This window comes from Electrona antarctica (genome assembly GCF_951216825.1).
Source record: "Electrona antarctica genome assembly, chromosome: 3".
Taxonomy (NCBI): domain Eukaryota; kingdom Metazoa; phylum Chordata; class Actinopteri; order Myctophiformes; family Myctophidae; genus Electrona; species Electrona antarctica.
The window spans coordinates 4,075,352-4,089,832 of NC_136808.1; the positions used below are offsets into that span (position 1 = coordinate 4,075,352).

General features: G+C 41.3%; 1 protein-coding gene across 3 annotated transcripts in view; it reads left to right on the forward strand.

The window, feature by feature from the left end:
* Positions 1-213: 213 nt before the first annotated feature.
* Positions 214-14,481, forward strand: part of sppl2a (signal peptide peptidase like 2A) — a 29,369-nt gene continuing 15,101 nt past the window's right edge. For 2 of the 3 annotated variants that reach the window (XM_079496654.1, XM_079496655.1), the window contains exons 1-10: positions 215-432; positions 2,263-2,373; positions 3,998-4,189; positions 6,394-6,483; positions 7,044-7,177; positions 7,743-7,909; positions 8,712-8,808; positions 11,099-11,200; positions 13,713-13,794; positions 14,400-14,474. In XM_079496654.1, coding sequence (XP_079352780.1) covers positions 379-432; positions 2,263-2,373; positions 3,998-4,189; positions 6,394-6,483; positions 7,044-7,177; positions 7,743-7,909; positions 8,712-8,808; positions 11,099-11,200; positions 13,713-13,794; positions 14,400-14,474 — 1,104 coding nt within the window. In that variant the 5' untranslated portion in view covers positions 215-378. Of the gene's footprint in view, positions 433-2,262; positions 2,374-3,997; positions 4,190-6,393; positions 6,484-7,043; positions 7,178-7,742; positions 7,910-8,711; positions 8,809-11,098; positions 11,201-13,712; positions 13,795-14,399; positions 14,475-14,481 lie in introns of all 3 variants that reach the window. The other variant, XM_079496656.1, reaches the window with a different exon arrangement.

The window sequence follows — 14,481 nt, forward strand, 5'->3', positions numbered from 1 at the left end:
CTACTTTGAGGACGAAACAATGAAAAGCCATACACTTCTATCAAAAACAGTAAAGCTTTTTTTTTTATGGGGGGGGGGGGGGGGGTGCAGGGGGTGACATGTAGGCGGCAGTATGGGAAAGAAAAGGGGACTGACTATATATTTTTTTACAGTACCTCGTTTTTTACAAACTACCCTACCCATGACTTTTGTAGTCCTTTAAGTTGTATACAGAGCCGTGTCACGTGTTGTTAGAAGCTAATACAGGAAGTACAACAATGAAGAAGATACGAGTCACTTTGTGAATCAAAGAAGAGGCAAAACATCCTTTTAATTCTAAACAAAGTGTTTTATTGATTTTAATGCTGACAGAATTGTTCAGCCGCGAATGTTACCAACATGGCTAAAATGTTGGGGATCATTATTATAGGTCTTATTTTCCTGTCATCGCAGGTAAGTTGATGTTTGCTAAAAAGATCTGGGTCAAAAGCAGGCCCTTTATTATGTTGGCGAAACATTAGCCCTGAAACATGACTGTATGATCGTCATGTGAACCATGGCTAGCGAAACATATGGACCGTGTTTATATTCGTCAGTATTTTTGTTTTCATCATGAACCGGGGCTGTTATCTAGACAAAAACTATAGCCTACTAGCTAATTAATTCGTTAATGAGCTATTGGGAAAACTTGTAATTATTGAATATGCCTTTAAGCCATCGGTTTGTAGAGTTAATATCCCATAGCCCCGGAGGTATTTGTCCAAGTCAGTGTAGTTCAATAAGCTTATATGGTATATCGGTGCTCTGGAGTCGGGTCAGCCCTGACCAAAAATAATGGTCAATTTGTATTTTAATAAATCACACCCGTGTGAAGTGAGGGGCGCTCATGTCATCGTATATCATCATATCATATATCATTCCGGGGCCAATCAGAATTTACATCCTCACCTTCGTATCAATGTTTGTGTTACGCAATGTTTGTGACACTCAAAATTGTGCATTCAATGGCATATATTTGTGTTAGGACAAAAGTTGGTACTTGGGTTACACTTATACACACACGGACACGGTGACACCAAAACCACCCCTCAAAAACAAAATGCCAGACGCCGCCTGTAGGCAGAGGGCTTGTGTGAACAATGAAATTATACTGTATTGTTAACTACAAACTGTAATGTGTTAGAAGACATTACAGTAGAAGACTTGTCTAGCACCATAATTATGTTGCTCTTGAAGTTAAGTGTGCATGCTTGCAGGGACACGTGATAGGGACAGCCATGGCTTAAATGTATATTTCCAAATAAGGGAATTAATGTTTACACACCTAAAAGAAAGAGATGGAATGTTCTTGTTCAGGCTATAGTGTGTAATTGTACACAGGTGTGTCTCAAAGTGGGGTCCAGGGAGTCCCAGTGGTCCTCGAGGGGGTTCCAGCCAGGGGGTTCCCAGATTGATGGTTAAGAACCAAATGGACAGTTATAGGTCTGTAACTCTGACTGAGATTGTACAAATGGAAGGGTCCATTTGGTTCCATTTGTACAAATATAATCTCAGAGTTATAGCCTATGGGGAAGAGGGGGATTCAGCAATGGTATTGTTTGTCCCCCACTATGAAAGAGAGTCAACAACTCCTTTTGAGAGTTTGTAAATATGGTTGTTTTCTCTCTTCCCAATGAAACATTTTGAAAGTAAAAGTGGTTAAGTTTGACTGTGTATTTTATAAACATTTAACCAATTAAAAGTATTAACAAGAGCTTGAGACTATTAATGTATTATTAACTACATTGGATCCATTGGAACACAGGTTCTTTGTTGAATTTCCTGAAAGAAAGACAGTTTGGGACATACAAGGTATATTCTGTATTGTTGTGTGGCTAACCACATCCCACATCCAGACTACCTCTGTGGGTGTTGCTGGCCATAGGGTAGATTACATTATGTGGTGGACAATGTCTTATGTATTCATGTTCATCAATGTCATTCATGTTACATTTTATGTCATATTTAGCTGTTGACTTCATATATTATGTGAATATTATTTCAATAATCATCTGCTGCTGTGAACACCAGGGAGCCAGTCACAGTACAGCACAAGGTATCGTCCCTCTGGGATGGATTTTGACTGTCTAGGAATTCCCCCAAAGCAAGCTAACAAGTCATCATCTGTTGCTAGGTCACATAGCACTACAGTGGTTCCAGAATTTGGTTGCGTTGCTTGCTGTAACCTCTGACCCCATGCCAGTGATGGACTAATGTATGCTTCATTCTCAAATTTCCCAACAGATAAACTGCCAAGAGGCCATATTGCACATTTCAAATGGATCTTCTGATAAAGAGTACTGCCTAGTGTACAATAACAAGTGGAGCAACCTGCCAGAGACTCTGGGAACTGCAGTAAGATATGTTTTCCCTGCTTTGTTTGCTACAAACACTCAGTTATCTGTCTGACTACATTAATAGAAATAAAAATCCGGCGACCAGGATCAATTAATAGATATAAAATTGATAAAAACGGCGAAAGGCCAATTAATGGATAAAAATAAATTATATCTATTTTGTAATACTGTATCTATAAATTCCTTCAATAACCCAGTTGGGAGATCAAATACCGTGCTGTATTTACCTTAAAAATGAGTGAATAGCCCTTTAAATCTGACTGACAGTCACTGTACCATAAAAAATAGAAAGACCTTAAAAAATTATTTGGAGGCAGATGAAATAAAGTTCTGAGAGGAAGTTTAAGGTTTTAACTGTAATTTTTAGTAGGTAATAAAGTCAATTTACATAGAGAATGTGCTACATGGTTCAGATAATAATAATCATAGTACAATACATCACTATAATTTAGAGTATTCAATTGTTCCAATATGGATCCGAACTGAACCTTTCACAGTATCTTCCTGGCTTATACTGCAGATCACGTAGGTTGTTGATAAACGTTCATTGGCTCAATAGATAGTTCATTTCCGCAATATCCCACTGTGGTGCTGGTTGTCGAGCGCTCATTGGACCAGCACATGGATGATGAGACTGGTATCGTGACATCTTCCTTGGTTCCGTCATTGAGGGCCATAGACCAGGAAAGCACAGAGGCTGGCGTTGCTATGGCAACCTGAAGATAACATTATTTCCCTGCACTGTGAACTTTCGACAGAGAGAAACACATGTAGTCTCGAATCAAAATAGAACTTTCATTATGGCAAGTTTACTTGACTGGGGACAGACATTATGGAGACCGAATAAGGAGTCAACAAGATATAAGATATTAAATCCTTAAATAAGTCTTAAATATGTGCTCTTAAAAGGTCTTAAAAATGTCAGACAAGTCAAATAAGATTTAGGAGTTATTTTCTTATGTTGTATGTTAGTGAGTTTTTGGCCTATATACTTAGATCTATGTTTTATTTTTATTTTGTATATCATTTCTACACTAGACTCTTAGGGCAGTATTATGCGTGTCTTAAGTACCAGGTCTTATTACTTAACTTAAGGCCTGGAGGCGTGATCAATGCCATTTGGCTATTCTGAGTGGCCAAACAGCATTGACCACGCCTCCAGGTCTTAAATTAAGTCATAAGACCTGGTACTTAAGACACGCATAATACTGCCCTGTGATACAAATGTAAAAAGAACCACCGCTCATCCGCTGAGAAAACTTAAGTGAGGTGCTGGAGCCACAAAGGGAACATGAGAAAAATAAAGGGAAGCTCCGCAGTCCGCACACTCAGATCTGCGCACAATCAATGTATCAATTTATTTAGCAAGCTTTCGGTCTACTGACCTCCTTCAGGCACTAGACTCTTAGATAAAATAGCTGATGTACAAGCTCACAACGCGTCGCAATGTGGCACGTGTGTGCTTGATAGATCGGCTATTTCGGTCTGAATTTCATCCCCAGAATACTAGGTTAATAGGTTTACATTTAATTGTGAGTGGCATTAAAAAGTCTTGAATGTAACATGCCTAAAACGTGCAAAAACCCTGCATGAGGATAAATATTTCATCCCCCCCCCAATAGGAGCAGTATGAAGTGGTGAACCTGACGTCCACTCTGCTGTGTGATGCCAATGCCACTGGGATCCCTTCAGGGACGGCAGTGAAGGGCAAGGCCCTGGTGGTGATGAGAGGATACTGCGAGTTCAGCCAGAAGGCTCAAGTGGCCCAGGACCTGGAGGCAGCGGCCCTGATCCTCGTCAGCAATGAAACATTGGTAGGAGAGTGTGTGTGTGTGTGTGTGTGTGTGTGTGTGTGTGTGTGTGTGTGTGTGTGTGTGTGTGTGTGTGTGTGTGTGTGTGTGTGTGTGTGTGTGTGTGTGTGTGTGTGTGTGTGTGTGTGTGTGTGTGTGTGTGTGTGTGTGCGTGTGTGTGTCATGATATCAGGTATTTGAACCCCTTATTTCTTATTTACTGTATTGTCCTAATTACATTTGGACAATAAGCTTGGAGTTGTGTGTGTGTGCATGCGTGCGCCTGCCTGCGTGCATTTTTGGCTAGAGGTTAGAATGGATGTATTGGCCTGGGCCATGGCTCAATGGTCCAGGGACCTTGGCTGGTAATCCAGTCTGGCAGTGTGCCGCGGGTTCGACTCCCGATCCTGACGGCCTTTACTGCATGTCTCCCCCCCCCCCCATCTCTCTCCCCATTTCCTGTCAGCCTACTGTCTGTCCCTCCATAAAAAATATAAAATAAAGGCGAAAGCCACAAAAAAAAAAGGAATGGATGTATTAATTAGGTGTTACAAAGAATGAAGTCTCGTACCAAGTGGACCAACATTCAGAAGTGTACGTGTCTCTTTCTGGGAACTGTTGGATTCATTTTCACTTTTCAGCAGCAAACTAAGCAGTGCATGTCAGGCAGAGTTGTTTGTGTATGAAATCGGGAGATTAACGGGAGAAAGGGTTAAACAGAGGAAGGCTTCCGCTTGAATCGGGAGTGTTGGCAAGTATGCAGCATGTGGGGGGAACACTGGCCATGACATTCCTGCCCTGGTTCATGCTATCTTCAGTTTTCACATATTGAAACAATATACACAAACAAACCTTTATGCACAAACTTCAACGTAGTTTGTGTTATCTTTCCACAGTGCCACATTGATGCTTGTTATAATGAACAAAAAGGCAGGAGATCTAGGCCACAGTGTTTTGCAGGGCGTATCATTCTTAGAAGAGCGAAAGACTAAATTGATGGTGCATGGCCTCCCATGACATTCCTCCTTCCCTATGGTCTTCTAGACCAGGGGTTCTCAACCCGGGGGTCGCGACCCATCGGGGGGTCGCCAAATTATTTTGGGGGGTCCCCAAATTATTACAATTGCAACTGAATGGCTGGAAAGTGGAAGAGTTTACATATAGTACACATAGTACATGCATACACCTTCCCTAATGATTATATCTGGTTTCAGTATTTATTTATGGTATATTGTCTCTATTATTAAGGTTATTGTAGCAGTCAATTTGTATTGGGGGTCGGGAGGGGGCGGGGGTCCCGAAACATTGCCAAAGCATTTCTGGGGGTCCCCGGCCAAAAACGTTGAGAACCCCTGTTCTAGACTCTAGAACCCTTTCTTTTTTTTAAATACATTTTTATCCCTCGATTTTGTAACCCATTTTTTCACCCCTGTGCCAATTATCTAATGTGATCCTGGGCTCTCTACACACCCTCCGCCAACCTAGTCCCCATATATGGGGGACATGGGGAGAGCAACGGACTTGAACTCATGCTTCCTTCCTGCCTGAGTGTCCAAGTTGCTCCTTTACACATGACAGGGGGGAGTTTCCCTGGTTGGACGTAGCGCGTGGAAGGAACACGTTATTCCAACCAGTTCCTTTCCCCTCCATCAGGTGCCCCGGCTGGCCAGGGGGAGGCAGTTTGTTTAGAGACCCTTTCTAAAACATTCAGAAATGTGATAGACGATAGATGATAACATGTATTATGGGCAGGATTCAGGAACCTCTTTTTGTAACTATACCTTTCAAGACCCCATTTTGTTACAGTATATAGCAACCATTTTTCTTTTGTCATTTTTGAATAAATATTTGAAGGTTTTCAGATAACTTGATTTAGAAGGTGTTTTTAGAATTGCCCATAGTCCTAAATGAGTGGGTGTTTCTTAGGTATATAAAATCAATAACGGGTTTGTATTTGTACCCCTTTTGGTGTTAGCATTATGTTATGCTTTAGCTATTGAAAAATAGCAGATCTACAAGCTCATAGCGCGCCACCGAGTGGCGCGCTACGAGCTTGTAGGTCTGCTATTTTTGAAAAATCGAAGAACGACTGACATAGAAACATAGCTTTTTCAGAAAACTGTCAGGATGTAGAAGACATTTTTAGAATCTGATCTCAGGTCAAAATGGGTTATTCTAGTTCTAACTGAGTTTCCCTTTCTCTTTCATCTCACTACGTGGCTGTGCAGATCACTCCATCAGCTAACCAGTCGGCGTATGATAAGATCCACATTCCCCTGGTTCTGATGAGGTACCGAGACTTTGCCGACGCACAGCGGGTACGTCCTCTCTTACATATATATCTTTTAAAATTGTTATTCTATATATTTTTTTACTTATCAACAAATCGTTGTGAAAAAAGCCAATTAGATTCCATTATAATCGAAGTGTCTCGCAAAATAGAATAGGCCTGTGTGTGTGTGTGTGTGTGTGTGTGTGTGTGTGTGTGTGTGTGTGTGTGTGTGTGTGTGTGTGTGTGTGTGTGTGTGTGTGTGTGTGTGTGTGTGTGTGTGTGTGTGTGTGTGTGTGTGTGTGTGTGTGTGTGTGTGTGTGTGTGTGTGTGTGTGTGTGTGTGTGTGTGTGTGTGTGTGTGATCAATTAAATTGATTTGTTAGATTAAATGTTGCAGCCCTACAATAAAATAAATAAATAAATAGGTGTGGGAGTGCTATCTGTGGCACAGACTACATTTGTACACATGGACTATAAAACCTACATCTCGTTCGTTACACTTTCCGTTGCTTTCCGTTTAATGGTTGGTTTAGTTAATTTTGGTTCATTTGAAATGTAAATACTGCATGTGTGTACTGTACATGTGTGTGTGTGTGTGTGTGCTCAGGTGTTTGGTGTGGTGATGCAAGCCCAGCTGTACGCTCCACGGCCACCTCAGCTTGACCCCAGCATTGTTGTCATGCTGCTGATCGCCGTCGTCACCGTGGCTCTGGGAGGCTACTGGAGTGGGGCGTGTGAGAGGTAAGATAATGATGGATGATCAAATCCTTTTAACCACTTTCAAATCAAACTGGCATCCCTATTTTGGGAAAAATTCGACATGTTCTAAATTCTATCTACGACTACAAGCTTTATGCGGTGCGACGCGTTGTGAGCTTGTACGATAGCCGCCTTGTCTCCAGCCTTTTCACATCTCAGCGGAGAAAAGCCTGGTCACGACCTAAAGCAGAGGGTGTCTATAGGGGCTGAACTTCTGTTGTACGCATTTCCCCCGGAAACGATCTTAACGACCTAATGCACTCGCTTCATTCACGGAGAATGTAAACAGATTTGACCCTTAACGTCATTTAGAGACAGATGGAGCAGAAGACCGTCAGGAGGAGGAGGAGGTGCCGATAAAGCATGTCTTCCTGTACTCTCCTCTCAAGGTCATCATCTTTGTTTGTCTCCTTTAGAGACAGGTTGAGCGGAGGAACATTGGGGGGAGGAGGAGGAGGAGGTGGAGCAGATAAAGCAGACAGCGGTGATGTCTTCCTGTACTCTCCTCCTGTACTCTCCTCTCAAGGTCTTTGTTTGTCTCCTTTAGAGACAGGTTGAGCGGAGGAACATTGGGAGGAGGAGGAGGTGGAGGAGGTGGAGCAGATAAAGCAGACAGCGGTGATGTCTTCCTGTACTCTCCTCTCAAAGTCATCATCTTTGTGGCTCTCATGTGTGGCATGCTGGTCCTCATGTACTTCTTCTACAATGTCCTCGGTGAGTAGGCTTTGCATGGTCACATATTTGAATGGAGTAATTCACCACATTAAACATGGCGTCGCTATCTTCGGCATGACATTATAGGCGAATGAAAATCTATATACACACTAGGGCATTCACTTCTAGTCATTTTTACTAGTTGACTAGTTGCCTAGTTTACTAGTCGATTAGTTGTTTAACTACCTATTGTGTAAAATAATAATATATATATTTTTTAAATAAATATTTGTACATTTAAAAACGGTGTACATTGGTGACTATAACTATAATCTACCTGATCTTGAGGCCTACAAAATCGGGGGAAAAAAGGAAAAAAAAAGAAACTTAAAAAAAAAAGAAAATCCTTATCAACTAGTCAACTAGGTTCTGAGGGATGTGAGCCATCTCTGCTTTGGTCTTATACTCCAACAGGAGGATAGCAGGAGGCACCAAGATGCTGAGGATCACCTACACACACACACACACAAACACAGACATGTGCGTGCGCGCAGCCGCACACACACACACACACACACACACACACACACACACACACACACACACACACACACACACACACACACACAGTATTATGTTGATATGTTCCAGGTCTTTTAAAAAACATCACACTTGTGAGAAGTGAGGGGCGCACACTGTGGCTGCCACACGATTGCAGATTCACTGCCACTATATATGTTACGAGACATGAATGTAGTGTGTTGTTGTATAAAACGAAACCAGTCCTGGGACATAATTGGTTCAAAACTTGTTTAACTTGTTCTTGGCAGTCGATAGAGATGAATGTGTCGATGTTTTCCAGTGTACGTCATCATCGCCATATTCTGCGTGGCCTCTGCTACCGCACTGTTCAGCTGTCTGGACGCTGTGATGGACCTACTGGGCTGTGGCACTGTAAGGTACGAGTACTGTGCACGTCTTCCAAAAAACAAACTATTTCACCTTTAACAACTACTGTGGTTCAGTGTGAGCAAAGCAGATGGCAGACAGACAGATGGTAGTATGTTTGGCCTTCAGTAACAGTGACACGGTGTGTGTTACTGTTCTACACAGGCTCTCTAAGCAGGGACACTATGTATTTCAGAATGAACAAACACGATCATTCCCTAGAGGACACTAAACACAGGTGATTTTGCAACTTTCATAATGTTCCTGATGTCTGAGGTGGGTGGGTCTTTCAGTACCTCCATGATTCTCAGTGACATCATAGAAGGTAGCTTTGTTTCCCTTCCCACATGATAACATCCCTGTTTTTGAGTGGTGTAAACCACTCCTACAACTGGCTTTGTTAGTTTACGTGTCTGTTCGTACCAAAAAATGAGCATGGTTGCCATGGTCACCCAGTTCACCCGGGTGTGATTTCAGCTTTGTTAGTTTACGTGTCTGTTCGTACCAAAAAATGAGCATGGTTGCCATGGTCACCCAGTTCACCCGGGTGTGATTTCAGCTTTGTTAGTTTACGTGTCTGTTCATACCAAAAAATGAGCACGGTTGCTATGGTCACCCAGTTCACACGGGTGTGATTTCATTACGTCAGACATTACGTCAGACCACAGCTGATCAGTCTATATAAGACCTTACACCACTCAGTTCACACGGGTGTGATTTATTTTCTACAGACAGGTGTTTGGGTGAATTTCACCTGTGTTTAGTGATAGTGTGATACAGAAAAATCCCATACACCCACAACGGACCTTTTTATTTTGTTTTCTTCACTTCTTCATGTCCTAGGAATGGGTGCATTTCTCTCTTTTAAAAAAAAATATTCTTAAAATTATACGCACGTTTTTCACAGATTTTGCCCCTCTATGATAGGGCTCCCCATGATATCAATTTTTCGTTTTTTTTTTAGAAAAGAAAAGAGTACCTAGAGTACCTCAAGTTGCCATGTATTGCTGTACCTCAATATATATTGATGATAAATATTTTTTATGGAATATCTTACATTGGGTAAAATATACCCTTGTTTAGTGATGGTGTAACAAAAAATATGTTTAGTATTCTAGGGTTAATAAAGACCATTTTCTACCTTGTGTCCCTATTTTGGGTATGTCATTATAGGTATTTGTTATCACAATGCATTGTGATGCTTGTTTTTTGCTATTTGTCGCGCAAAGAAATATATTCAGTGTTTACGTGCCTCTGTAAATGTTTTATTACTTTTTCCACACCCAACAAAACCAAACTGTATGTTTGATGTTGTTTAACTTGTTTGTCAACGTACAGTTTTTTCTCTGAATCATATTGTGGCAAGAAACCATAACCTCTGTGTGTGTGCCTGTCTTGTGTCTCTCTGTGTGTGTGCGTGCCAAATGTTCCCACAAGAGAAATGGCTGTTTTATGGTCAAAACAAAGTTAGGTTTACAATCAGAAAAATGTTGGGATTAAGTGCAATACATACTCCTTCCTCCTTTCTTTTTCTCTGGAAATGTCTTCATTATTACATCATTCCGAACTTCGGATGGGAAGATTTTCATGCAACTTGTGCACCTCCAGATGTCCCGACTACAAATTCTATTTCGAAAAGCCCGTCTGAACCCCGACATTGACTTAGAAGGACTATGGCCCTCATTCATCAACGCGGCGTACGCCCAAATATGGGTGTATGCCACCGAGTGGCGCGCTATGAACTTGTAGGTCTGCTATTTTTGAAAAATCGTAAAAATGCGGCACAAATCTTTGAATATATATTCTTTCAGAGCGAACGTTTTTTTTATTTCGACGTCAGGCCTAAATGGGTTAAGGATAAACCTGACGCGTCGCTCGAATGCCAAATGTGCTCAGCCGGTGCAAATGAGGACCTCATCCGCCATCCCGGGACTTGGGCTGGGACTCCCAGCCAGGGGGATCGGAGATTAGCCGAGCCAGCCCACCACCACCACCAGTACCACACACACGTTAATATTTGAGGCGAGCGGGGGAAACCTTTTTTTATTGGCTTTCAATCATATAACTATGGTTTCCATAAGTAGTTTGGTCGTATTGCAGTTGTTCATGTCGCAAAATCGAGGGCGAGGCCTGATTTCATAGGTCGTGCCAGCGGTTCAGCCGTCACATTTATCAACGCCAAGACCGAAATTACGCAAGGATCAACTGTTTACGATCACTTCATAAATGCCGTACCGATGTGAGCGTACGCTAAAACCCACGCGTGTGTTTGTGTGTGTGTGTGTGTGTGTGTGTGTGTAGTTTCTCCATCAGGAACTCGACATTCTCAGTGAGGTCTCTCATCCTGGCTGCAGTGTGCATCAGTGTAGCTGTGGTCTGGGGAGTCTACAGGAATGAAGACAGGTACTGTCTGTCTAGTGGTTGGTCTGTCTGACTCACACTATCGCCCTCTGTCTGTCTCACAATACTGTCTTAGTGTCTTCTGTCTGTCTGCCTTTGCTCTCTCTCTCTCTCTCTCTCTCTCTCACACACACACACACACACACACACACACACACACACACACCCAGATGTGTTGCATGCCAGTCCTCCCACGCCTCTGTACTGGGGATTTGTCATAAAAAGGGAAGTGGTTTTTGGTTAAACTGTTTTCTGTGTGTGTGTGTGTGTGTGTGTGTGTGTGTGTGTGTGTGTGTGTGTGTGTGTGTGTGTGTGTGTGTGTGTGTGTGTGTGTGTGTGTGTGTGTGTGTGTGTGTGTGTGTGTGTGTGTGTGTGTGTGTGTGTGTGTGTGTGTGTGTGTGTGTGTGTGTGTGTGTGTGTGTGTGTGTGTGTGTGTGTGTGTGTGTGTGTGTGTGTGTGTGTGTGTGTGTGTGAGATTACAAACATCATGTGAGACTGTTGTGTGCTATGTTTCAAGTCTCCAAAAAAACACATCCAACCTAATGTTGAGGTTAAAAATCGTCTCTGTAGGGTAGAAACCTTGTATCTTCATATTGTATTTATTTTTATGTTTTTTCATAATTGAAGGCACTATTTTATATACTTCGTTGTATGCAGTAGTAGAAGAAGTACTCGGGTGTTTTACTTTTGTATTTTTACAGTCTATGGTAGTTACCCACAATGTAGAATTACTTTTATTACAAGTAATGTAAAAGACCTGTATTAAAACAATTACTTGAGTAAAAGTAGAAAAGTATTTGCTTCAAATTATACCACCAAAGTAAAAGTATATATAGTAATATACTTATTAAAATGTCTTCCTTCCATTGTAGGACAGTACAGTCTAGAATGGGAACAATACTACCTCTTATTAAAATGTCTTCCTTCCATTGTAGGACTCTACAGTCTAGAATGTGAACAATACTACCTCTTATTCACAAATGAAAGAACCACAACCATAAGCTGATGTCACTGAGACCCAAATCCCTGGGCCGTCCCAATGACAGTGAACAGGGGAATATGTGTAGGCATTTTATTCTATATTTACTGTAGATATGAAAATAAAGAGAGACAGGAAACTGAGGGCAGGGAGACTTTGTGAGTCAGATTCCAACTTCTTCATGACTCTAGTCTAGGTCCTAGAGAGAGACTGGAGGAGTGTGGATCTGGGTAGAATCTACAAACGAGTGTTGACTCACACAATTTTCAAATGCTTCCGTCATACAGTCTGTACATCGGAAGCTGTAAAACGGTTCAACTTCCTTTTGTAGCACTTTCAGGGGTGTAATTGCAGACATTATAGCTATAACAGCAGAACAGCAGAATTAGTTGTCTGGCTTGAGAGACTATAGAACGCAAGTAAGTTTTGTCTTGGGCAGAGTTTTTCTAAGCCATTAGATAGTGGGCCAGAATCAAAGGCTAATTTAAGAATTGAAAAATGTGTGTGGTTTAACTGCACACTGATAGTACTGTGTGCGCAATCAGATTGTACAGGTGCAAATATAAATGCTTAATGTGTAATCTTTGTGTGCAGGCTACAGCCTTGAATGGTGCACTGTCTCCTAGTACGTTAATTAGTTCATTAAAAAAAACATCTGTTTTTAATCTGCAGCTCTTCCATTGCTCAAGGTCTGTTCTCAGATACAGAGAGAGACCAGAGTCCCCTTGCTGGAATCTAGCTAGCAATAAAACAAAGTAAAAAGTTTGGCAATGCAAATGCAGCATACCTGGTGTCATCAATGCAAAGCCATTGTACAGTAACTTATCTGTTTTATGGGGTGTAACAGAATACTGATAAATACTGTAATCAAATTGTGCAGGTGCAGATAGAACAGCCTTGAATGTTGCACTCACAGGACATTTAGTTAATTAACAAATGTTAAAAAGATACATTTTATCTGGAGCTCTCTATTTGCAAATGTGCACATCTAAACCATTAAAAATAGAAGAAAAAAGAGGCACATTGTACATGTATCTAAGAAATCACACTCGTGTTCAGTGAGGGGCGCTAATATATTAAAGTTTAACTCATGTTGATTAGGTGATGTAATGGTGATGAAAAACAAACTGCCAACACAAACATTAACAATAAAGAGACAATATGACGTAATGAGGCACATTATGATGTAAATTTTCCCTTCATTGTCAATGGCGTTTACAAAACAAACATTGAACTAAAGACAAACGTTAAACCTGTGTATAGGAGGGGCTGGCACCCCTCAAAAAAGAAAAAGTCCACACTGGATGATGCTCCACTAGTAATGTATTACCCCCAATTTGTTTCTTTTTAGATTCATTTAGAAGTTATTTTCAAAATAATTTACTGTGGCAGGTATTCTTGCTAGCAAGCCAGTTGTGGCCCGTGGAAATATCTATATATATAGAGGTTTCTGCAACGATAATTGATAAAAAATAAAATAAAAATAAGAATACATCCAGAATGTCTTTTGGGGTTATATTGTCATTTTCCTCCTAGATGGATCTGGATCTTGCAAGATCTCCTTGGTGTTGCCTTCTGCTTGAACTTCATGAAGACTATCTCACTGTCCAACTACAAGGTACTGTACCTTTACCATACGTGTCGTACCATCTAAACTAAAGCATGTCGCCTTTTGACGCCTATTTTTTAAAAGGCCCCGGGCGCCGAAATCGCCTTTGGATGACTATTTTAATATCAATTGAATACGGTGATCAACTGTGTCCTGCATGCGGTCATAACACGCAATAAAAGGGAAAAAAGAGGAAAAAATAAAATGGAAATTTCCAATGGAGAAATGGAAATTTCCAATGGAGAAATGGAAATTTCCAATGGAGAAATGGAAATTTCGCTGGCTTATGCTGTCTATGAGGACGCAGCTTTTTGAACACTAATATCTCGGATTCTTCTTTTTGGGTCAAAACGAGCTAGATTTACACCTCATTTCTCAACACGATATGATCCTCGCTTATGTTTTGGGTGGATTAAATGATATTTGCTGCAGCCGTTAAATAGGGGATTTTTACTTCCTGACTCTGAGTTTCCGGGCAATACGGCTTTCAATCTAAGAGCCTCGCCCATTGAGTTATAAGTCGCCTTAGATGGCGGTCAATGAGTTAACGGCACATATCAAAGTGTGTTAGATTATAATTGTGATGATTCATGTGTAAACCATTACTCCTCCAGATCTGCGTGATTCTGCTCAGCCTCCTGCTCGTATACGACGTCTTCTTCGTCTTCATCACTCCCTTCTTCACTAAGGTACGAC